The sequence below is a fragment of the Bos indicus genome, chromosome 5 (assembly GCF_029378745.1).
Source record: "Bos indicus isolate NIAB-ARS_2022 breed Sahiwal x Tharparkar chromosome 5, NIAB-ARS_B.indTharparkar_mat_pri_1.0, whole genome shotgun sequence".
Classification (NCBI taxonomy): Eukaryota; Metazoa; Chordata; class Mammalia; order Artiodactyla; family Bovidae; genus Bos; species Bos indicus.
This window is the reverse complement of record NC_091764.1, coordinates 24,108,548-24,133,837: the sequence shown is the minus strand read 5'-3', so window position 1 is coordinate 24,133,837 and position 25,290 is coordinate 24,108,548. Positions and strand designations below refer to the sequence as shown.

The 25,290-nt window shown below is 44.8% G+C and overlaps 1 protein-coding gene across 1 annotated transcript in view; it reads right to left on the bottom strand.

Moving 5' to 3' along the window:
• Positions 1–25,290, bottom strand: part of PLXNC1 (plexin C1) — a 153,618-nt gene that overhangs the window by 24,387 nt on the left and 103,941 nt on the right. Inside the window, exons 18-22 of the mRNA XM_019960357.2 lie at positions 22,174–22,212; positions 21,833–21,957; positions 20,663–20,861; positions 15,686–15,832; positions 2,050–2,227 (exon numbers count right to left, since the gene is read on the bottom strand). Of these exons, the coding sequence (XP_019815916.2) occupies positions 2,050–2,227; positions 15,686–15,832; positions 20,663–20,861; positions 21,833–21,957; positions 22,174–22,212 (688 nt within the window). The remainder of the gene's footprint in view (positions 1–2,049; positions 2,228–15,685; positions 15,833–20,662; positions 20,862–21,832; positions 21,958–22,173; positions 22,213–25,290) is intronic.

Here is a 25,290-nt window from a genome sequence, read left to right as displayed (position 1 = left end):
GCCAGTAGCTTGCGTTCTCTTCTGTTTTATGTTTAGAGCTCTGATATGTAAGATCACTTTTTCCTGAAGCTTTTACTCTGAGGCTAAGCCTGGAAATAAAGCCAAAGGAAGACAAAATAATGCATCCTCAGAGAGATTGAACTCTTCAGAAAATTCCAAAAGCACATCTGCATGCCCACCACCTGTGTGTTCACAAGCAGGTGCTCTGGGAACGATCTGTCTGTCCCCGTGCGGGGTGCGCTGGTCGGCTGGCACCCCGGCATCAGGGCTTCAGCTCCTTTAAGAGGTCACCAACTTGTGCCCGAGGGTTAGAGTGTGGCCCATGGATGTGGGTTTTTTTTTTTCGTTTTGTGAACCTACACCATGCTTTATTATATTCTAATGTCAATTCAGAACCAACATTTAAAGATTGGAAAATTGCACATGAAAATTAGGACTTGTGATTTCTCTTTTGAATAAAACTGGATCATATGGTAATACTGATCACACTGCCCCCCTACCTGGCTGGTGGCTTTCACCAATTAAGTTGGGTCCCACCAGTTCCCATTATCCCTGGTAGGCCGACACCCCTTACTTATGATGCCTCCTGCCCCTCTGGGCATCTGCCTGTGTGAGTCTCTGCTCTGAGAGGTCTCCACACAGCTGCTTCTGGTATCAGATTTTAATACAATTTATGGCAGGTACCTAAGGCTATGCCTTAGTTTTCTGAGGCTAGCCAAGGAGCTAGTTTGGAAAATGATGAGACACGCAGAAGCCATTTGCCATCGGACTATAACGGGAAGCTCCTAGGGGGCTTGTCCTGCTCCCTGTCCCACCCCCCACATCAGAGGCCAGGAACACCCGATGGGCAGAAACCCTAAATGGTGTGAGGATGGTCCTATGGACCTGACAGCGCCAGGACTGAGGCCACAGGGCCATTTCCCCATGGGCCTTGGCTCCAAGGGCCTTTGTAGTCAGAGTGACACTCAAAGATGCAGGCGCAGGTCCAGGAAGCTGATGGTCCTGGGTTATGTCATGGTTGCCTGACTGGAGCTGCCCTTTGACCCCGCCTCCAACCAAATGAGCTCACATGGTCTTGAAGGGCCCCCAGTCCAGCCAACAGAAGGAAGCAGAAGACAGGTGGACGAGAGTGCTTTAGTGGCCTCGCTTCCCTTGAAGCCAGGCTTTGGAACTGCTATACATTTGCGTGGTTTCACTCACGGGGCCAGACCCCGCCCCCAGGTTTCTCTCAATGGCCCTTTCGCAGGGGGTCTGCCTTGGAGGGCCGGATGGGATGAATTTAATTGCCTGCTTAGTCGAGGCTACACCTGCACATGCAGGAGAGATGAACCTTGTTACGCTGTCTGTCACCACTGCGATTTGACTCTTTTTTCCCTATCCCATTATCTGCTGTAAAATCCCACGACAGTCTCCTGGGAGGGCTGCGTGGAGCTCAACTTTAAAATGTTGATGAACATTTGAGTGAAGTGGAGCCCTGTTAGCTCGCTCACGCATATGCTCGCCTTTGCAGTATACCAATAGAGCCCGAAAATGAATTCAGAGCAGATGCTGCTTCGTGGTGGGGGAGGACGGACACTACGCGTAATGCAGGATGCGATTAGCAGAGAGGAAGATGACCTTTCTAGCCTGCTGGGGTTCACACCCCGAGTCTGAGCCACCCACTAATGACACACTCGGGATCACAACAAACAAATCAAATGCCAACGTGAAACCCAACACATACAGAAGGCCTGAGGTTGACACCTTTTGTACTTCTTGATGCAAGGTGAATTCACTGGGTCTCAGGGTTAGCAATCTCATGAATCTGATTTACAAACATAATTTTTTTAAAAAAAAAAGAAAGCTTCTTTGAAGGATCCTGGTTTTGTAGGATGATACTTGTGAGAGAACAATGCAATCTCTGGGTCCCTAGACATGCCCTCTGGGAACATTCCAGGCTAGTAAGCTTCAGCAAACAGAGCCACAGCTACATGCTGGGGGCCCGGTGGGAGGGAGGGTAGGTGGGAGGGATGCTTATCAGGGAATTGGGACAAAACAGTATTGCCTTACCAAGTCCTATTTCATTCAGCTGAAGTCCATAAGGAGAGCCATTTTTGCTTAGGAATGCTTGGAAAATCTTTTCTTTGGCTTGACCTATGGTATCGCAATCAAGAACATTAACTGATATGTTCCGACAGACATCTGCACTCTCATTTTCTGGGATTTTTTCAAAGGTGACAGTTAATGCCTGCAAGAACACAAACAGGTTTCCAAGTCTATTAGATAATTGCAATCTGAAAGGCATTCATAAAAGACACAAACCTTGGCAAGTCCTACTAATACTTCTGATAGCACATTAGCAAATACCGTATCACATTATACCCACTTTAATCTTTTTTCCATAATCCATTCTTTTCAGGGATAATGGAAAGGAAAACAGAAAGTTAAAACTCTCATTATAGAGCAAGCATTGAATAAATATATTTGAGGGTAAAATACACACACACATAAATATTCTAAAAATAGTGATTTCATCTTCAAAAAAGAAAAAAAAATGTTGGAAAAGTTTCACAGTAGATGAGGGTAGACTGGGGACTATCTTTTTTATTAAAAGGACCACAGATCTTAGAAGCAAAGTTCCAGGTGACAGGAAAGGTTATGAGGTCTCTGTATTGATCACGCCAGAGGTCACTTTGTAATACGCAGCAGTGATTATGATTATGTTCCTCTCCCCCTCCACTTTCAACCAGCTTCAGCCAGGCAGTTTCCTGAGCTCTCATTAACACACCGAGATCCCCACTCTGTGCTATTATTCCTGCATTAATTACTTTACAGTTCAGCGCCATTACTTATGGTTTTTGTCAGTTAACATTCTCCCCGTGCAGCAAAACCTCAGAATCAGCCTAATGGGAGAAGTAAGGCCTTGGTGAATGTGTGAAAACTTAGAACTAGGGAGTATTTCAAAAGGAACTTAAAAGCAATTTCAAGTTTACTTTGCCTAAGAATAAACCGATCTGAAACAACAAAGTTACATACTCGGGATTCTCAGTGGAGCTGATTCAGGCAAGTGCTGAGTGTTTTGTAATCAGCACAACATACAGTTCAGATTCTAAGGCACCCTGGTAATCGTGGAGCCAGACGACCTGGGTGTGGTGGCCAATGTGCAGTTACTTCTAGTTTTTGAGCCTGGATACAGTGAGGGCATGTAAAATGATTGGCTGCTGGAAATGTTTACAAAATGAAAACACAATTAATGTGGCAAATGGGGAGCCTTAGGGTTAATTCAGCTTTAAAATGGGTGTAAGAATAGTGAAGTGAAGTGAAGGTCTTTGTGACCCCATGGACTACAGTCCACCAGGCTCCTCTGTCCATGGAATTCTCCAGGCAAGAATACCGGAGTGGGTTTCCATTCCCTTCTCCAGGGGATCCTCCCAACCCAGGGATCGAACTGGGGTCTCCTGTATTGTAGGTGGATTCTTTACCATCTGAGCTACCAGGGAAGAACACTATACAAGCATAGCACTCACCCCCTAGCGTTGTTATCGGATTAAATAAAGTAACTCAGGATGTCCCTGGTGGTTCATTGCCTAAAACTCCACACTCCCAATGCAGGGGGCCAGGGTTCAATCCCTGGTCAGGGAACTAGATCCCACATGCCTCAACTAACACCCAGTGTCACCAAATAAATATTTTTTTAAAAAAGATAATACAAGTCAAATGCTTGGCATTAGCTGGGCTGCTGGGAAAGGCTCAATGATGATGATAATAGTAAAAGTAACAGGCAGATTATTATTTCATCTAAGTCATCACTATGATTATTGTTAGTATCAGTATGCCTTCACATGGAAACAGAGACTCAACCAGCCTTGAGCAGCTGGGACCCTGACTCCACCGTCAGGGTCTCTACCAGAGTCAAGAGCAAGCTGCCTGGAAGGAGAAAGGGGCAGAACATCCGCTCGGGGTCAGACTCCTGGTTCAAGCCCAGTTCACCTCTAACTAGCTGGGTAACCTCTCTGCACCTCAGATTTCTCACCTGCGAAGTGGGAACAACAACAGTAAGTTCCTCCCAGGGCTCCCAAGATGAACTGAATTAATCACCTCACACTTTGAATGGTGTCTGACTTGGGAGGTAGGACTTAAAGACCCCGGATGAAGGGAGGTGGGGGTGGGGGGGGACTTCCAAAGCTCCGGTGGGGGTGGGGGGCGTTGCTCAGAGGCACGTTTCCTGCCTTTACATCCTCCCCCTACAACCCTGCTCACAGTTGTGCAAGAGTAAATCTTGGTCAGGTCCTCACCAAGAGACTGAAACTCTTGAGTACACGCTGGCTGGAGACTGAGGTGAGGCGGTGGTCTCGGTCTGGCCTGTGAGAGCTTCCCTTTCCTGAGACAGAGAGTGGCCCCCTTGACTGTTCTCAGGGCATATTCCTGTTCTGGGTCAGCCGCTCACCAGGCAGGGATGCAGGACCCTGACCTCCGACCCGCTGGGCGGGTGAGAAGCAGCAGAAAGGGCGAGAAGGAAGCCCAGAGTCCTTTTCTCACCTCCCGTGACATTTTAGTGACATTTACTGGGCTTCCCTGGTGGCTCAGATGCTAAAGAAAATGCCTGCAGTGCAGGAGAGCCAAGTTCAATCACTGGGTGGGGAAGATCCCCTGGAGAAGGGAATGACAACCCACCTCAGCATTCTTGCCTGGAGAATCCCATGGACAGAGGAGCCTGGTGGGTTACAGTCCATGGGGTCACAAAGAGTCGGACACAACTGAGTGACTAACACTTTCACGCTGGCACCCTGCCAAACGCACTTCCAAGACCTGCTTCTTCTAATCTTCCCAGTATCCTGGGGCAGAAGGGTGCTGTATTATCATTATTATTATCCCCACTTTCTGAGTGAGGAAACAGAGGCCTCGGCCTCTAGGGAGACGGTGAGTCTGAGGTGGCACCTCGAACCCCTCAGCTTCAGTCCTTTGCACCCAGGGACCCTTCCTCCTCCTCCTCCCCATCCCACCTACAGCCCAGGAGTCCTCTGAACCACCAGGAATCTGTCTTAAGTTGGGCCACGACCAAAGACCTAAGCTGCGTTTCCCGCACACACAGCGTTCCTGGAGGGGCTGGAGGGGCAGACGGCAGCCTTGCCCTGTATAGTCTGTCAGAGTGGCATTGCCCACGTCTCCCTGTGTTTCTCCAGCTGGTCTCCTCCCCAGGAGCAGCAGTGGTTGTGAAACCCATGTCATGGAGCTTCCAAAGGTAAGACGAATGAAAAGCCTATTTTAATCAGAGCTCCAGCCATCCCAGCTTGTTTAACAGTTTCATAAGTATTTGTGAAATAACATCCTATGACTACCTAAAGGGCACTATTGTCTTCAACAAAAACACCTCTTTATAGGACAATAAACATTCTTCTTAAAAACATAACCAAAAGGGGAAAAAAAAAACCCTTAACTGGATGTAAAATCATGTAAATCCACCACTGCTTCCACAGTCAGATGGGTGGAAAAAGGTAAAATGGCTTTTTATAGAGTCCATGGGGAATTCAGAGAGTAAATTCAGAGACAAATTGATTTGTGTTCATTTTTTATGCTGCTAACGCTTAGTGCTCCAACAGCAGTTTCTGAATGTGCAAGTGTAGCCCGGGGACCTCAGAGCAGGCCCTTCCTCATAATCCGATCCCCCGGCTTGGAAAGCTCATGCTGGGCCTCTGCTTCTCATCACAAAAGGCTCCCCATGGAATCTCCCTTTCAAAACCCACTATACCAGAGTCCTTCATAGAGGCACAGTATTAGGGGCCAGGGCTAGGAGAGATCTTAGGACAGGGTTCCCAACCCCAGGGTAACGGACCAGTACTGGTTGTGGCCTGTTAGGAACCGGGCTGAACGGCAGGAGGTGAGCCGAGGGCGAGCTAGTGAAGCTTCATCTGCAGTTACAGCCACTCCCTGCCGCTCACATTACTGCCTGAGCTCCGCCTCCTGTCAGATCAGTGGCCGCATTAGATTCTAGCAGTAAAGTGCACAATATATGTGATGTGCCTGAACCATCCCCAAATCACCCTCTGCCCCACCCTGCTCCTGATCAGTGGAAAAACAGCCTTCCATGAAACAGGTCCAGGCTGCCAAAAAGGATGGGACAGCCGCCTGAAGACACAGTCGTCATTCTCAGATGAGCCACAATATACTTGAGAACCAAAGCCACACTTTTGAAACAATATTCAGCCACCAGATATGACTCTTCCACTCTCAGTACGCGTTCAGAGAACCCAAGCAGAGAGGACAGGAGGGCTGAGAGCCCATGGCACTGGCGCCGGGCCACCTGGATCATCCCCTTCTCCTGCTCCCTAGCTGTGGGAGCGTGGGCAAGTCCTCCAGGTTTCCTGAGTCTCAAAATTCTCATTGCCCCTATCTCCAAGAAGTGACAGGATCACTAAATCAAGACATGCAATAATAGAAAACTAAGGAGTACTTCCTGTGTGCCAAGCACCATGGTAAATGATGTGTATTAGTATATATAAACTCATCTCAGAAACAACCCTATGACATAGATTCTATTATTATCCCATTTTACAGATGAGAAACTGAAGTACAGAGAGGTTAAGTACGTTGTAAAAGATCCCCTGGCGAGGATAAGGCAGAAGCAGGCACTCGAGCTCCGTGTTCTTAAACATTTGCTGAGCCTGCCTTTCAAAATATGAAAATGTTTTGAAAAACAAGCACAGTTCAAATCTATGGGGTGGCAATTAATTTTTCAAGATGTACAAAAGGCTAAAGTGCTCTAAAATGCACCTGGTCTCTTCTCCAGAAATCTGTCCCTCTGTTGAGAGGAATTACTCTAGCTATGAAAGTGTCAACAAAGCTGGGGCGATAGATATGGTTGGCTATTCAGTCCGCAGCCGTTTTCTTCCTTCTTTGCCAGACAAAAGCCAGGTATCAACCGCAGTGGGTCCAGTCTAGGCTAAGAAACACAATTGATGGTGACTCTTCTCCTCATTCACCAGGGACTGGTCATGTAACCCAGCTGTGACCAATGAGACATTAAGGGAAAAGGTTTCTGCAAAAGGGAAGAGCAGTGCTTAGAGCTGTGGCAGCTATTTAGTCACTAAGAGGAAGGGCCAAGAGAGCATGGAGATAGTGACCCAGAGCCCTGACACTGCTGAGTACATGGACCTGCCTTGTGGCTGCTTACCTCCAGATTTCCGGCTCTGAGACGCAACTCCATGCTTTTAGGATTTCACACACTATTAGTCATATTTTCTCTTACTTACATCTGTCTGCACCCAACCTGACAGAGCGTACTTTGTTGATGCTGAGGTTATAAAGTCATTCATTGACACCCATCTACTTGACACATACTGTGTGCAGGGCATTGCAAATGATCACAAATGGAAGCTAGCACTGATCCTGCCTGGGAAGTACTTGAAGACTGATACAGCTGTGGGATATACACACGAATTCTAATGCCAATAGAAAACAGTAGTCATCAGTGGGGTGCTTTAGAGGTTTAGAGAGATATTATCTCTACCTTGGAGGAGGGTTTTCAAAGGGGGAGAAATCAAGGAAGGCTGCATGGAGGAAGGGGCATTTGAATTGGGTCTGGAAAGGCACTGCATGTGCAATGGCAGAGAAGGAGGCCTCTAGACTATGGAGACTCTTGGCTTCAACTCTAATCAGACTGATGTGCAGCAAGCTTCAATCTTTTGCTCATGCTAGTAGGTCAAGAAGTCTAGGTAAAGAATCTCACTTCCTCTGGGGGAAGAATGGCGGGCAGAGGCTTGAAGAACCATGCTTGCCTTTCCAAAACTACCATCTGCCACGTGAGGGAGAAGCCTTGTACTATTTATAGAAACAAAGTCTGAAGACGAGAATACCGGTTTAGGTTTCTAATAATAATAGCCAGCACAGACTGAACACTCACCACGTGTCAGGTATGCTTTGCTAACTCATTTAATCCTTACAACTGCTGTCTATCATGGGCACTATTATTAGCATTGTTTAATGGATGAAGAAACTGAGACAGAGAGGGTCAGAAACGTGTCCAAGATCGCAGAGCTGTTGAGGGTCATAACTAGGCCATATTCACACTCTTAACTGCAGAGCCAAACGGCCAGCAAGGTGATAAACCTCTGAAGGGAAGGCCCCACCTGCCTGGGGTTCTTAGTAAACGCTGTCTGAGCAGACAGGTTGGACACAGGAGACTCGATCTCCTGGCATGGGACCCCGGGGAACCCACTCAATCTGGAGCAGCCTGTGGCTCGGGCCCCGCTGGCAAGCACTTTTAGGAGCCCCGTGTTCACCCAGAATAAAGATGACCTTTCCCAGCCCCTGTTGCAGCTGGGTATGGCCATGTGATTCAGTTCAGGTCAGTGAGATTCAGCAGATGTGTTATGTGGCAGCCCCTGGGAAACTTCCTCAAAAGACAGCTGGCGACCATCTGTCAACTTTTCTGTGGCTCAGCACATGTCCTGCTGGTTGGACTGTGGAAGGAGGCTGGCGGGGAGCAAACACCTTAGGTCCTGAGGTGACCTCAGGATAACAAGAGAGGAGCTGGGGTCTGCGAGGATGTCCCAGCAGAGGCACCCACCAAAGCTGGCCTGCCCATCCCAGAACTTCACATGGGTGAGAGAGAAATTCCCCTGTGGCTTAAACCACAGGTGTCTTGGGTCTCAAGGAACCATGGATTCGGGAACAAAGCCTTAGCTATTATCAAGAAGGGGTCTCAGAAGAGCAAGGGGATTTGGAAGGCACAGGTACCAAACCCAGAGAAAGGACCAGACTGGAAGGATCCCGTCCTTCACTGCAGGTCACAGTCCAGCCCCTTGGGGTGTGCAGGACTGCACCCCCAGTTAGCTATGCAGGAATGTCACTGTGGTCTCCTGTTCACATCTGTCCAGTGAGATATTGCATGCTACAGGTTGTAAAAGTCCACGTATAGGGTTATGGGTAACATTTTCAATAGTAACATAAACGTTTAATGACAATGGATGCAGCTAATCAACTTCCCTGTATCACCCATCATCAATAAATGACCGACCAGAAAGAATAGTGAGGGGGCAGTTTGTGTTTCAACACATAATGAGGACTTCCCTGGTGGTCCAGTGGTTAAGAATCTGCCTGCCAATGCATGGGACACAGGTTTGATCCCTGGTCCGAGAAGATCCCACACGCCACAGATCCTGAGCCCACACTCTGGAGCCCATGCTCTGCAACAAGAGAAGCCACTGCAACGAGAAGCTGGCACACCGCTTAGAGAGTAGCCCCCACTTGCTGCAGCTAGAGAAAGGCTGTGTGCAGCAACAAAGACCCAGCACAGCCATAAATACATAAAAATAAATGAACAACAAGCACACGCTCTGTGGCATGATGGCTAGACATCTTACAGATATTATTTCCTGACCTCGTTAACAAATGTACAAGGCTAGGGTTTATAATCTACCTGTTTAAAGATGAGGAAACAGGTTTAGAGAGGTTGGGTGACTTGCCCAAGGTCACACAGCTAGTTTGTAAAGTGGCTGAGCTCAGAGTCACACCCAAGACTGTCAGACTCCAAACCCCACCTCTTCTGAGCTGAGCATCATGGCACCTAGACACATAATACTGCTGCTTCGCTAGCAGCTTTACCCATCAGCCCTTAACCAACTTCGCGGTTTCAGGTATTGGGGAGGTAGAAAAAATAAGGCTGCAGAGGGCTGAGAGGATTCAAGCACGGGGAGAGGCATTGTCCCCCACTTTCCCCACAGTTTGGTGGGAAAAGAATGATCCATCTACCTCTTGACCTCACCAGCCATATTCTTGGCTAATGATGGCAGGGACGTTGCTGCATCCTTTCTGAATACCTTCTTATACTTAGAAACCAATTTCAAAAGAATTTATTACAAACCAGCAACTTTACTGTAAAAGGTCTTAGGCCAATAATTGCTTTCATTAAATAAAACCTATAAGATACATTTCTAATTTCACTGCAGAACCAAATGAAGGTCAAGAGAAAATCTGGTTTTTATACTAAACTGAATTAGAAGAAAACCACTTCCAGAAGTTCAGCAGGAGCAGTGAGAGCGCAGAATTAGACGTGCAAGTCTCAGAAAAGTTTTTGATCTGAGGTTTATCTCAAACTGGCATTGGCCAGGGGACATCCTACCAGCTGCCCCCTCTAATGATGCTCTTGCTTACCCCGAAGACCCCTCCCCAGCCTCCTTTTCCTTTCCCCACCAAAGACTGAGAGCCCAGTGCTTCCTGTGTCAAGGTATTTGACCCCCTGACAGAATAATGAGGAGGAAAGGTCTTTTCCATTTTGAAGGAAAAAAACCAAATTAATGGAGAAAATTTCCTCAAATTTAAGTTTCTCTCACAAGTTTTTCTACACTTGCTAGCATTTACTAACACTTGTTCATGCAAATATCAAGTGAGAATCTGTCTGATTTAGCCCAGAATGATTGATTCCAGTATTTTAGGTTTAATGTGTTTCACAGGTTTTTGGTCTTTCTGGCAAAACGCCCATAAATTACAGCTTTGTGGATAGTGATGAAACATTTCCACTGCTGTGTCCCTCTAAGGAGAGGAAACAGGCCAAGGTTTTTGGGAGAAGGATGGATTTTAGTTCTTTTCCTCTATTATGTCAAGCTGTAGATTAAAGACTGGCAACATTTCTGTAAAAGGCCAGACAGTGAACATTTAAGACTTTGAGGTCTGTATCCTCTCAACTGTAACTACTCAACTCTGCCATTGCAGCAGAAAAAAACAACCACAGACAAAGTAACTGAATGGGCATGGCTGTGTGCCAATAAAACTTTATTTGTAACAATCAGCAGAAGGGCCACATTTGGCTCACAGGCTCTTGTTTGCTGATTGCTGCTCTAGATAACAATAACATCAAACAGAATGTTGACTTTAACAATATAAGAGAAGACTAATCTAAAAAATGTCTTTATCTCCACTGTGATTTCCTATAAAAGTCACCATCCTCTGAGGAGTACAAATATAAATAAGAATCCTTAATGATGAAGTAAGAGAGTCACATTTGAGCCATAAAGAAGAAAATTAGGTACTTTTGTATTTAGGTAACTAAATTATTTTCTAATCCCATGACTATGGATGTAAGAACAAAGAGTATGAAGAGGAAAGTCATTTAAAGCACTCATTTAAGGTTAATTTTTCATTTTCCACTGCCTGCCATCAAATAGGATGACATAACCTCAAATGATTATAAAAAATGGTTTTGCTTCTGTGATCAGAAAGCTCAGAACAGCAACTATGGAGTTAGTAATGGTTTCAGTATTATTGCAAGTCATAATGGAAATGATTTGCACGATGGGAGAGAGAAAAGGGGGAAAAAAGCTTAAGAACTGTTAATTAACTTTACTGTTTGGCCACAAATGCTAGGCGTATTGAAAAACAAGATTGCTGAAGAGCAAACATCAGGATTTAATGAACAATGGGATGTAATTGAAGTAACAGAGAATGACTTAATCGGGACAGTGGGTTGTTTAATTATGGGGATAATGGATCTTCTGAAAGGACAAACTAAACGGAAGAGAAGGAGCTGAGGCATGGGGGGCAAAGCCACTGTGTTGAAGGAAGCTTGTCAATGAGCAACTCTTGCTAGAGATAGTTAGAGCTGTATCAGAGACGAAATAGTTTATGAAACATGACTGTCCCCAACATGGTGACTGTTGTGGAGAAAGGGCTGGTGTGGGCTGGCAGAAACCTACAATAAATCATAGCAGCAGCATTAAGATTTCTGAAGGTAAGTATCTGTGCTTTTTCAAGATTTTCTAATAATCTTAAAGACTTTCTCATAGATATGAGAATGAGAGCAATAATATGTTTGTCAGAACAGCGTTTCCCAGGGCGCCAAGATGCTATCTCTTAGATACAGCCGACTGGCAGGCTCATTTCCTGGCTTTAAGAGTTCAAAAAACCATTTCTCGCTGAACTTTGATTGTAAGTCAAGCTCCTCTTGCTAATTCAGCATGCTTGCTACGAGTTATTGGGTTTTCTCATCTCCTCCTGAAAGTGAAGCAAATGTCCTTTCTCCCATGTGGTCCACTTTCCCGGAACTGAAATCCCCAACCTTCACTTACTCCTCAGAAGTTTCAGGCGATCTGCTCCAAAATCACTCTCTAGACACAGACCGCCTTGAGGGAGGGCCCGAGAGGCTCCAGCCGCAACCTCAAACGTGCCTAAAGGAGGTAAAACCACAGAGCAGCAGGCTTTATTCCTCGTCTAGCTGTCAACTTGGAATGCCTGGATGTTCGAGTCATATGTGTGTGTGGTGGGGGGAGCGGTACGTGTGCTCCCCTGATTCTTCCATCCGGGAGCTTGAGAACGTTATGGCGGTCTGCCTCATTGAACACCAGTCTGCGGTCCCCTGGTAGAGGAGAGTGGGTTTCTTCTGGTCCTAGAGGAAGTGACTTTATGGGCCTTTGCTTACATCTAAGAAAGTCAGAGGAGTTTTCCTCCCAGGGCACGGCAAACAAAGAATTACTTCTTGGAGCCCATGTGTTACTATAATGATTTCACATATAAGCAATTGGTAGGATGTCTTTAATGTTCTAGAAAACACTCCACACATCAGGAAGAACACATTCTAACCTTTAGAGGTGTCAAACCTAACTTCTGGGCTGTTGGATGAGGAGCCGTGTTTTTGAACATTTAGCCAAACAGGAGCTTGGGGCCCTCTTTTTAAATGTGCCCCTGACATGGCACCAACCTCTGTCATTTCAAACCATTCTGGTGGCTGCTCTTCATTTTTTTCCTCTGACTTTTCTTTCTTTGAAAAAATGTACACCACACAGACACACACACAATCGGGTTTGTTCACCACACCTTGGTTTTCAATTACATAAACCACCTCAGGCAAATTTAGAAAATCAAGACTTCAAACCTCTGGGTGTATGTTGAGGCCTGGGGAAGTGGGGGTAAAGCGAGAAAGAGGGGGCGGGAGGAGGAGAGAGGAAGGAAGAAAATGTAAAAGATGATGGTTAAGGCTGAGGGGACTTGCCTGAAAGGAAATAAAAACCCTTAAATTTTTTATATTGACCTTCTGCTAACACTTTGTCACACAAGCACAGACCGGATCAAGCCTCCCTGGAGCTCCTAGTATAACCATTCACCATGAAAGAGGTTTGGGGCAGGTCCAATAAAAGGTATTAAAAATCACGTTTAAAGTCAAGGGCCCTAGAAACAAGAGGCATGCCCCTTCCTCAGTCTCAATGCTATCTACAGGCAAATCCGTATTCAAAAAGAAAGATTTATGTGGATTTCTGAAAGCATAATTTTCCATCAACCTTTTCCCCAGGGGCTACAGAGGAAAAAAGAATCCAAGAGTCGACACAAATTTCAACATCAAGAAACATTTTGATGATGAGTTGAGTGTTAACAAATCAGAAACACATGGTCTTAATTGACTGTGAAATAAATAACGTTTCAAAATCAAAGGGGAAAAAGTGTTCAGATGTAAAGCATCAGAAAGGACTCGGGCCTTGAAAGTTGCTCCAGGCATTGAATCCTCCCCACTCCCAGTTCCATCTTCTCCTCTCCTCTCTTTCCTGCCAGGGGGTTCGTGTTTTCATGAAAGTGAGACCCTGCTGGCTTCCCCTGACCTAGATTCACTTGTAAATATTTCTCTTTGGGAACCTGTGGAGCTCCTAAAATGTTTCAAAGTAAAAGCATGAACATCTTCAGGGTTAGGACCCAGGCCCTGGGTCTGAAGACGAAACCCTGAATCAGTGAAAGGAGAGTCAATGGGCCCTGATGCAAGTTCATCCTTCATTCTCCCGACATACCAGTGGGGTTCTTCCTGCAGGATGCATGTCAGGATTACCTGGAGCATTTAAGCTATCTATCTGTGCCCTGAGCTCCATCCCCAGAGAGTCCAATGTAGTTAGTCCCGAGGGAAGGCCCAGGTAAGGGTGTGTCTGGATCAGCATTTCTAACATGTGCCTGAGGAGATTTGAATTAAATTTAATAACTCTTTACAGGGCACTCATGTGTCCAGCAATGGTCTAAGTGCTTTGTTCATGTGGACAGTGTGTGTGTTAGTTGCTCAGTCTTGTCCAACTCTTTGAGACTCCATGGACTGTAGCCCTCCAGGCTCCTCTGTCTGTGGAATTCTCCAGGCAAGATACTGGAGAGGGTAGCCATTCCCTTGTCCAGGGGATCTTTCCCACCCAGGGATCGAACCCAGGTCTCCTGTATTGCAGGCAGATTCTTTACCATCTGAGCCACCAGAGAAGCCCAAGAAGCCCAGAATATCAACCCTTAATCCTTGTGACACCCATGAGATAGGCAAGCACCATGATCACCACCCTCATTTTACATGTGAAGAAGTGGAGGTACAGAGAGGTTTCCAAATTTGCCAAAAGCCACACAGCTATCCAGAGGCAGAATTCAAATCACCTGGCTCTCGAGTCTACACTTAGTAACCACTCTTATCAGTAACTGCAGTAGCTACAGAAAGCTCTTGAGAAATGTCAAGTTCTCTGGTCACACCCACAGACCTATTGAATTAGAAACTCTGGGGTTTAATCAGCTCTCTAGGGGCCTCTGATGCATGCCAACATTGGAGAACCACTGCACCCTTCGGGTATAGATGGGGGTAAAGACAGAAGTCAGAACTGGTGACTCTCTGCCCAGCCTCCCACCTTATGGATGGAGTTGAGCATGTGTCTTCAGTGGAGGGTGAGCTCCATCTGGCAATGACCAAGAACTCTAAAAAGCTTACCGAGGGACTATTATCCCGCCAGAGGACACAACCAGAACATAGTCTATCCAATTAAGGATAGATTCTTCCAGGATGACACTGCAGTGCTCACCATCCAAGCGAAGCCACAGGAGACTCAGCCCTTTTACTGAGAAATACCAAAACCCCACTGTAATTTTTTCCCTCCTTCCCCACTCATGAGATTGTGAGCAGCTCAGAATCTCCATAAAGCCAAAGATCAAAGCCAAAACACAGCCATCTCTTTTCCAAGCCTCTATTAACAGAAAAGCACAGAAAAATCCAAAGTGATTTTGGAGATACTTGCCATGCTTGACTCTCTAAAATTCCTGACTGTGCAAAAAAAAAAAAAGTCAGTCTCTTTTCCTTTAAGGAAGGGAAGAGGGTGGGTGGGTGGAGTGGGGATGGGAGAAAAGGAAGTTCTTAAATGGGTGAAACCCTCCAGCAGCCAGGCAGTCATCTTACTGTCATGATTTACAGCATTCCTCTAAAAATATCTATGAGATCACAGAACATTAAGTGCATGACACCAAACATTTGTAACTAATCCATGAAAATAAAGTAAGGGCGTCAGGTTGCAGGGGGAACACAGTGGAATTTGTCTTGCGTTATCATTCTAAAATAAGACGGCCTCAATTTGGTTGAAATACATCTTCACACATTGTCTTCCAGGGCAGAGTTGTTTGAGAAATTCTGATTGCAATTCTAAATGCTGAATAGGGAGTACTTTGCATTTCCTTTGATGATGCTGAAGGCTATAAGCAATCCTGATATTAAAATCTTTGGAAATTGATGAGTACCTCAGGCATCATCATAATACTTTTCTCCCCAATCAGAGTAATTAAAATCTATTATGTGAACACGTGTTAATATTTTATCAACTACTGTTTTTAATTAACTAAAAGTCTGAGGCCTCTCACAGTAGTAATGATATCATTTCAAGTGACACTATCCCCCCACCCCCCACATACACTGTCTACCCCACCAGCTTCATCGCAAACTTACCACAGTACTGAATTCTGGAACCTGCCATAGCAGCCAGTCCTCATTAAGGGTGTACAGCGCTTTGCAAGTGATTACATCGACGGGGCCCTTGTTTATTTTCTGGTTCAGAGTTGTCACCAGCAAATAGAATGGCTCCCCAACAGTCTCCTTGGAAAAAGATGCAAAAGTAACAGTTTTTGCCAGAATCCACTATACTTTCCAAAGAATTAAAGTTTCAGTTTATGGCACCAGGACAAGAGACAGGAGGCAGTGTTTTCTAACAATCAACATGAAACTCTCAAGAAAATACATACTGCTCTACTTAGGACTGGAGCAAATCTCAGGAAGCTGCCTCCTCTCCCTAGTAAACATGTGTTCACACACACACACACACACTTTCCCTCACTGCATTTACAGTTGATAACAGCATGAAGTACACAGACCGATCACTCTTTTATGCCTAAGCTTCTCTACTTCAGCCTAACTCTCATCAGTTGGCCTAAGAACAGTTCGTAGAGGTTTCACCTTTGTTTACATTCCTATTTAACTGCCCCGTTGTTTTTTTTTTAAGCACACTGAAAATAAATGGCAGGATGATTAGCCTTGGTAACTAGAATAAACATAAGAACATTTTATAAATTTATCTAGGAGGAAATTTTGGTGTTAACAGCTTCTCATAAAGGAAGTGGCTTTAGTTACACAATCTGCAGCCTCTTCTCCTGCCCAAGAGGAAGCCAGCCCCCAGTGGTTCCTGGACCCAGTCTTCACGGTCCCACCTGGGTACCTTTGCTAGTACAGACCACAGAGGTACCCCACCTCCTTCCCGAGCCAGATCTGATTCCATTACTCTAAGGATCTTCCTAAGCATTCTGATAACTTCCTCTTGCACTTTTTTTTTTTTTTTCCTGGATCAAAGGTGTCCGCCCTTGCTGTTATAGAAATGTTTCAAATCTGCAGCCAGTTTGTGCTTGAATGGACTCAGAGCAGCCCCAAAGTGGGAGGCTTGTGTGCTGTGCTCTCATACAGCCTCCCAAGGCATGTAGCCCTGGGTTGACTATCGTGTAGAAAATAAACGAAGTAAAGAAGCCATCCGTGATCAAAAGGATATCATTAAACTGAATTTGAGGGGGAGGAAAGAATTAGGGCCACAACCAGGAAGTCAGACTGCCTGGGTGATGATGAGCAGCCAACCACGTGACTAGGGCTTGAAGCCCCAGTTTACAAAGTCAAGCTTCACAGCCAATGCATCTGGCCTGGAAAGGAAGATTTCACCAAATCTCTCACCTGCTTTCCCTTGAACAGGTAAACCAAGACATCTCTGAGGTCTCTTGGGATCCCACCCCACCGGCCCGCATACCATCCTCTACACTGACGACAGGGGCACATCCCTCCGCCGTCCCTGGCTTCCTGTCTCTCCTGTGCCGCCCCACCCACCCCTGGGCCCCGGCACCACTTCCCTCTCCCCTGCTGACATAGCCTCTAGTCGCTTCCTTACTGTAGGACAGGGCTGGAATGTTCAAAAAGTTCCCAGGTGGGGAGAACACTGGGACTAGAACACGACATTTCAATTCTCACAAGAAACTTCCTTTATTTAGAGGTTCACAACCACATGGCTCTCTTCTCTCTCCCTCCACCCCCTTAGGTAATGTCCTGACCGCAAACCTAGAACCTCACTTCTCTTTGCTCCTAGCCCACATCAGAGATGGGGATAAGCGCCCTTGGGAGGGGGCTGGAGGCTTCTGTAGAGGTTGGCGTTCGGGGGCCAGTGAGCTCCTCTGGGCTGTGCAGAGCGACAGCTCCAGACTCAGTGGCCCTGTAGTCAGAATTCTCCGGAAGACTGAAGCTAGACTCAGATAAGTAACATCTCATATGGCACTGTTACCCACACCTGTGGTTCGAAACCTGGAAAATCATCACCAGAATCCCTCGGGGCGGTTATAAAAATAACTCAGATGTCTGGATTCTACTTTAGATGTGGGATCTCTGGAAAAAAGGTCTGAGCGTTGGTAGTTTTAACACCTTCTGCAGATTCTGATGCATGGCCAGCGTAGGAAAACACGAGGCCATGAGGTTTCTTTGTCACCACTGAACACAAGTTCTAAGTTGTGTTAGAACCTACTCAGACCAGGATGCACACAGCTCCTGGGGAGCCGGCCTTCAGAGCTCCCTTTATGGAACTGACAGGGAATTAAGGTTGGCCCTTTCACCGTCCTTTCCTTCATGAGACCAGACTCTCTGACCATAGCTGAGCTTGAGGCTTTTGCACCTGTGGTCTCATTCACCATCCCACCCCTACCCCACCCCACCCCACCCTGAATCCTTTCCTAAGCCTGGAAGAAGGTAGCCTCCCCCTTGTGGAAGCAGTAAGCAGGGTGGCTAAGAGCTCTCTGGTGCTGCTACAGCGTTGTGGGATCTGTGCGCAGAAAAGTCTCGTCTTTTCTGTGCACCCCACCTCTCCGGAATGCAAAATAGTCATAAAGGTCCTCACCTCATGGGATTCAATGAGAAAAAGGAAGCAAAGCTCTTAGCATAGTGGCCAGAACGTTCAATAAATGGCAGTTATTATTATTACTTGACCCACACGGCCTTAGAGGCACAGAGGAGGAAGTTACCCGGAGGTCACAAAATTCATGGCACCCAGGCAAATGTTTGGGGTGGGATGGGGAGGTAGGGAGGGCAGGAGGACTAGGCCATCAGAGCCCTGTGCCCCTTGGGCACGTGGAGGGAGAAATCAGGCCCTTCACGCCAGAGGGAATTGTTCCCCTGAAAATGAAAGTATCACCCAAGTGGCTGAATGCCACTTCCTCCCCAGGGAGCACGCTGCCCCCTCCCTATCCCAAGTGCTCAAGACACCCGTGAATCAGCACTGTAAAATCCTGATGCAGAATCCTCTGCTCAGAAGGGCCATTTGGGCTCACAGCCCAGACTTCGGGGAGTCCTGACCTTTTTAATACCCAAGAGCAGTAAGGACGAGGCTCTGACTAGGCCTCCAGGGCTCAGAATAAGAATCGCGAGGTCCCAGAAAAAAGAACTGGAAAGGAGTTCAAAACAAATGGCCAGGCCCCTCCTTCAGTGGGAAGATGCCCAGATGGAAAGGGCCATGCCAGAGCCACAAGCGAGCTGGGGCTGAGATGAACGTCTAGCCAAGACTCCCAGGCCAGTGCTCCTTCTGCTTCCCTCTCCCACATTCTCAAAGGCAGGGCGATGGGATCACCTGCAGGAGCCTGGAAACCGGGCCAGCCAGACCTCGCCTTGAGTTTCTGAGTCAGTGGCACTAGCGAGTGGTGGGGCAGGGGGTGCCTTTTGAGACCAAGACCCAGGAACTAGGTGAGGCCCCTGCTACCTCTTTCAAAGCAGCTGTGGCTGAAGCTAGGGAGCCAAAAATATTCACCCCAGAAATAACCGCTCCACATCTCCCCAAAGCATATGATGATTTATACCAAGTAAACAGAAAAGAAGGCAGATTTCATTAATCTTAATAAATGGGTATTGCCTTGGGAGAGAAAAGGGTTGGTAAAGAAAAAAAAAATGTTGTGCCTCTACTTGTAAGATTGCATTAAACTCTAAGCATAGCCTATTTAAGGCACTGCTTTTGGGATCTAAACTTAAGTAGCACTGTTAAAACCTGTGGCATAGCAGTGTATCTTATTCAAACTTTAATTAGATTTCGGAACCAGCTACAAATACACAATTATGCAGTTTTGCTGGAATCTGGATGGCTGGTAAAATTAAAGAAGGATAAGAACCTTCTGCACCAGGGACCTCAGAGGGTTGAATGGAGACTGGGTTCAACAGAACACACTTCTTTTCCTATTAATATTTCATCATAATAATGGGCACAATTTATGGAGTGCTTACTCAGTGCCAAGCAAATGCATACATTTTTTCATTTGTGCTTCAGAACAGCCCTAAAACATTCTTCCATTCTACAGGTTATAAACCCAAGACTCAGGCTGGTCAAAAAACTTGCTTGGGGCCTGTAGTAAGTGGTAGAGTCTAGATTCAGACTAGGCAGCAGGCTCCAGAGCACTCCCTCTTACCCATGGCATCTGTGAAAAGCTCACATAAGAATTTCAAGATTAGAATAGATTATAACCATATTCACGTAGTAACTCTCACAAAGTGAACTCAAGGGGCGGGGAGCTCTTTGGAGACTTGCTTTCACATGAGATGACCACTTGGGATTGAATGTCATTAGCTCACAGCGAGTGTAGTGGTAGGTAAACAGCAATTTTGCAGATGCTTCAGAGGCTCTGAAAAGAGCGTTTTCATCAGTATTTGAAATATGGGGATTTCCCTGGCAGTCCAGTATTTAAGACTGCATTTCCAGTACAGGGGGCATGGGTTTGATCCCTGATTGGGGAATTAAGATCCCATATGCCACACAGCACAAGCATAAGAAAAAAAAAAGGAAGGAATGTTCTCTCCACTCAGTTAGTTCAATAGTCACTCAGTCATGTCTGACTCTTTGCGACCCCATGAATTGCAGCACGCCAGGCCTCCCTGTCCATCACCAACTCCCAGAGTTCAGTCAAACTCATGTCCATCGAGTCAGTGATGCCATCCAGCCATCTTTTCCAGCATGTGTTAATTAACCATGTGAAGATGGATGCAAAAGCCAATAGGTATAAAGTCTCAGTTACATAAGGTAAGTTCTAGAAATCCATTGTACCACATCGTGCCAATAGATAACACTTTTGAACACTTAAAAATCTGTGAGAAGGGTAGGCCTCACATTGATTGTATCTCTTAATACAATTTTTAAGAAGAGAGAAGTCTTACCTGAGGAAATTCTAAATGAATTACACTTGCACAGGTCAGTCAGAGCAAAAGCAAATTTTCTCTTTCCCTTCATGTGCCCCTGATAAGGACCAAGACTAAAAGAAGCTAAATACGGACACCATGGAGTACGCAGGACTTATCCCGGCAAAGACATTAGCATCTGCTGAAAATAACTGCTTATCGTCTTCTGACACTGCCGAGGGATGCGGCACTTACCCGCAGGAAACCAGAAAGGCAGACAGACATCCAGTTTGTGAGGAGTTTCTCTACCACGGACTCTGTGCGTCTTAGCATGAGTTTAGGCTGCATGTTACTGCACTGCTCCATCAAGTCCCTGGTCAGCACCTCCAGGATGCTGGTTAGGTAGACCAGCTTGGTTTGCAGGGCAATGGTTAAGAAGGAAGCAAACAGACACCTGCGTAAAAACAGAGCCTTGGTTACAAAGCCAAGACATGGAAGTGTCCATCCACAGATGAATGGATACAGAAGATGTGGTGCCTATATACAATGGAGTAATATTCAGCCATAAAAAGAAGGAAATCCTGCCATTTGCAATAACATGGATGGATCTCGAGGGTGTCACGTGAAATGAAATAGAGAAAGAAAAATACTGTATGAGTTCACTTAAATATGGCATATAAAAAAAAAGACTCAAACTCAGATAAGATTGTGGTGATCATAATGTACACCTAAAACCTCTACAGAGCTGTATGTCAATTATAATCTCAAGAAAAAAAAAAAAGAAGATACACAGATGATGGAAAAAAAGCACATTAAAAAAAACCCAGAAAAAACCAGAGCCTTGGTTAATTAGGGTTAACCATCATCTGTGGCTTGGTTGGTGTTGATAGCCATCTCCAAGGAAACATGAGGGGCCCTGCAATGGGGTGTTAACGGGATGCTTCCCTGTGGGTGCTTTTTTTAAACATCTAGGTTTCAACTGCCTTAGCCTTCAATCCATAAAAACCACATATCAATGTTAACTTCAGGTCATTTTATATGTTTTCAGCTCTAAAACTTCAAACTAGAGCGCTAACAAGAAGTGAATGTCTTCCCTGAATTTTCAGAGTGTTTTAAAAATAGAAAACAGCACTTCTGCTTTTGAGACTCAGGATTCATGTTTCTTTCTTGGTGTTGGGGTTTTTTAGGGTGCTTTTTTTTGGGGGGGGTCACATGTGTGTGTTTCTTCAAAATAGAACTTGTGTTAGGGCACTGTGATCTGAGATGCAGACACTAAGACTGCACGGCCACCCAAACACCCAACCTTTGGAGAGATGCGGGTTCTCAGACACCAAGTCGAGGCTGTCGTTTGGAAAGAAAATAAGAGGCACAGGTTTTATTCTCTCTACTTAATCACTTTCAAAATATAAACAAATTGACAGGTACCTGTCCTTCACTGAAAAGTTCTTCTGCTTTTCAAGAGTGTGGATAACAGTAACAAGGAAACTTTTATTACAAATTAGGGCATCCAAAGCTGTGAGACTTTCATTCTTGTCGCTGGCATCTCTGTTCTGAAAAAATATATAATATAATATAAATAAATAAACTAAAAGTTAGAAAGTGGATCCACAATGGGGTTTCAAGACAATGAATTATTAATATCAAATTTGTGATCCCCAAATGCCCACAATAACAATTCTAAATAATAATGGAGATGATGATGATGTGATGACAGCACTATGAAAGGCAGGCAGTCATGGGCTAAAAATGAAAACTTATAGACTTACATGCATATCTTCAGTGAAGATGTGGGTGAAGCCACCTGACTGAGAGGAAGGAGACACTTTTATTATTCATAACATCCAAGAGAAATGAAGAGTGTTTTTTTTGTTATAATACCTGAGTTCGTTTTAATCAAGTAGAGACACTATTTGCTAATCTGAAGAGCCCCTGGGCTTATGCTCACTGCATATTCTCTACATAATAAATAAATAATTATTCAGCTCTCAAGAAACACCAGTGACTTCTGAAGGCCTCCAAGAATAATTATCTTTGCATCAGTCCCATTTTTTGACAGATGAAGGCATTTAAAAGAATTGGTTCCAAAGTTAAAGAAGTGGTGGTGAAAAGATTATGCAAATACACAGACCACTCCTCAAGCAATTTACCTTCTAAGGATAAATACTGAGTTGTATTTGGTCAGTTTATGCAAGTCTTCGCTTAGAAGTATTTAGTGTCAATACACAATGTTATTCAAGACTGAATGGAGAGGGGTGGCTACAAGTTAGAATCTGGAGTCAAACGACTTGGGTTCCAGTTCTGGTTTTATCACCTGCTGGTCACGTGACTTTGGACCAGTCATTTAACTTGTCTGAACCTGACTTTCTTTATCTGCAAAACGGAAACAATAATGACTCCCACCTCGTGGGTTAGGTGTGAAAATAAAATAAACGAGTGCACAGTAAGGTTTTCACATCAGCTATCATTATTGGTTTTTTTTTTTTTTAATCACTAACAGCAAACTAAACCACAATGCCATTGCCCTGCTGGTTTCTAAAAATATTTTAAAGTCTTATGCTCTGTAGCCCCTGAATATAAACTTTGAAATTTGAGTTTCCATCAATGTATCATAAATCATATTGGAATTAAATGATTAAAATTTAAAAAGCATGACGTGTAACACTGAGTCAATGGGATGAAAATATAAATTTAAACATTCTGTTATTTTTAAATGTTTTGGTAATCATTGAAACCATAAGTTATTTAAAGTGAATTTCTTCTGGAGAGAATTTTTGCCTTATATTTTCAAATTTGTTAGCCCAAGCAGAAGATCTCAGACTATTTTGGTTATACTCTCCACTAGTAATAAGCAGAAAAATCAGACCCCAGGTTTGCATTTTCTAGTTCCTAATATTTTTCTGCTGAACCAACCTTATGTCAATAGGCAATTTAAACAGATTAATTCTTGACGTCAAATAGGGAAATACTGCTCTGGCTCCCTGGGTTCAAAGGCTCCTTCCTTCTTTCATTCAAATTCCTCTCCTCCAAGTGGTTAGATGCTCTGCTTACCCTTATGTCTTCTATTTTCAGCAAAACAAAGTTGCCGATAAAATTTAAAGCCAGGCTTTTACATCCAAAAAAACCGAACTAGCAGGGCAAAAAACTACGAGTTGGTAATGCCTTGGTCTCTGAGAAGGTACCATTTCCTCCGGGTTTTGCCTGTTGTTATTGAGTAGGTGTTCATCACTCAAGTTCTCTCCCCATTTCCCAGCTTCCAGGCCTAGAGCATGTGGTCCAGATTTATCAGTGAAGGATCTATTCATCACCGGGACTTCTAAGTCTAGAATGCATTTCAACTGGTGTTGTCATGGAATACCTCCCCCTGTTCTCACATCTTTTCTTAATTATTATCAATTCAATTTTAACTCAGGTCTTCACAACGGGGTTCTAACAAATGTATGCTTGCTTTTCCTGTGTCTTCCCAGGTTGAGATGCTACACAACCCTGAGTTAGATCATTTTGCCTTCTTGCAAATGTCTCTCTTTTAAGATAATACAGCATTGTGTCTGGGATTTTTTTTTTTTTTAAACACTCACAACAGTGTTCTTTTACATTCCTCAACTCAATCTTGCTCTTGATTACTGAATTTAGAAGACAGGAAGACTTTTTTTTGCAGGCCACAGATCACTCTCTCCAGCACTCAAGGGCAATCCTGAACTATAAAAGCCCACACAATACTCCTGTAGATGGTAGAAATCTCTTAGTTTACTGCTATTAAATTCTTAATGGGGATCTCAGATAGCTGGGAAATAGGACTCAGGGCGCAACCTTTGCTGAGGCCAGGCACAGTCATCCTGACTCAGGGAATTCAACTCCCCTCCCCAGGCGGTGTTCTGCCGTGGAAATGGAGGACTGCCAAATGGTAATATCTCGGTGCCTGATATTCTTGGAGGATAACTTAAAAAAAATATACAAGTGCAAAAAGTTAAGGTCTTATTTCTAGCCTCCTTGATTTACTACACTAAGGCTTGGACCAAAAATAAATAAGTAAATAAAAAAAAAAAAAAAAATATATATATATATATATATATATATGGTAGGTGTTTTATAGAGGTACCCAACCTCCAGACACAGCATCACATATCATAGTGTCTGCTTCTAGAATGATTGAGAAACTGAAAATTGCTTACTGCCCATGTCTGGGTTTCTGAACGCTAGGCTTCTGGCCAAATGAAGCTGAGAAGTTGCTGGTAAAGTAATATAGGCCCAATCTCTCTTTGGCCTGGAGAGATTTCTGGCTTTGCTTAGGAATCTAGGTTTAAATCTGATAATTGGTGTTGATGTGTTCCAGAGGCTGAGCCTCAATGTGGTCCCAGTTCTGGACGAGCGAAGGGCAATATGGAAGAACTGGGGTATCAGGATGTGCAGGCGATGGTAGGGGGATGAGCGTACGTTGCCAAAGACTTAGGAGGGTGAATGAGGAAGGCTATGCGAGTGGGTGAGAAGATGGAGGTGTGAGAATGCGAGGCCAAAAACCCAAAGGCTTAAGTAGACTATTCCTCGGAGTCCTAGAACAAATCAATTAATCATCTCATGCAGCTATTTCTGCTAAATGAGGGTGACACCGACAGATCAGCTGGAGAATAACTGCTGAAGAGAACCGTAAAACTCTACACTGCTAAAAATGGCTGCTATTAACTCAAATCCTACACATGTCTAAGTTCCTCCCTCTCGGCCAATAGCACTTTCCACCTCCAATTGCGAAGTAATGGTGAATAATCTAGTGGCTGCAATGGAAGTCATGCAGATAAACACAACAAATTGGCCAGCCCACAATTTATTGATTTTTAAACAAACTAGCTCACTTCCAAAGCTACAAATTCAGTTCTAAACTGGTAGTAAAA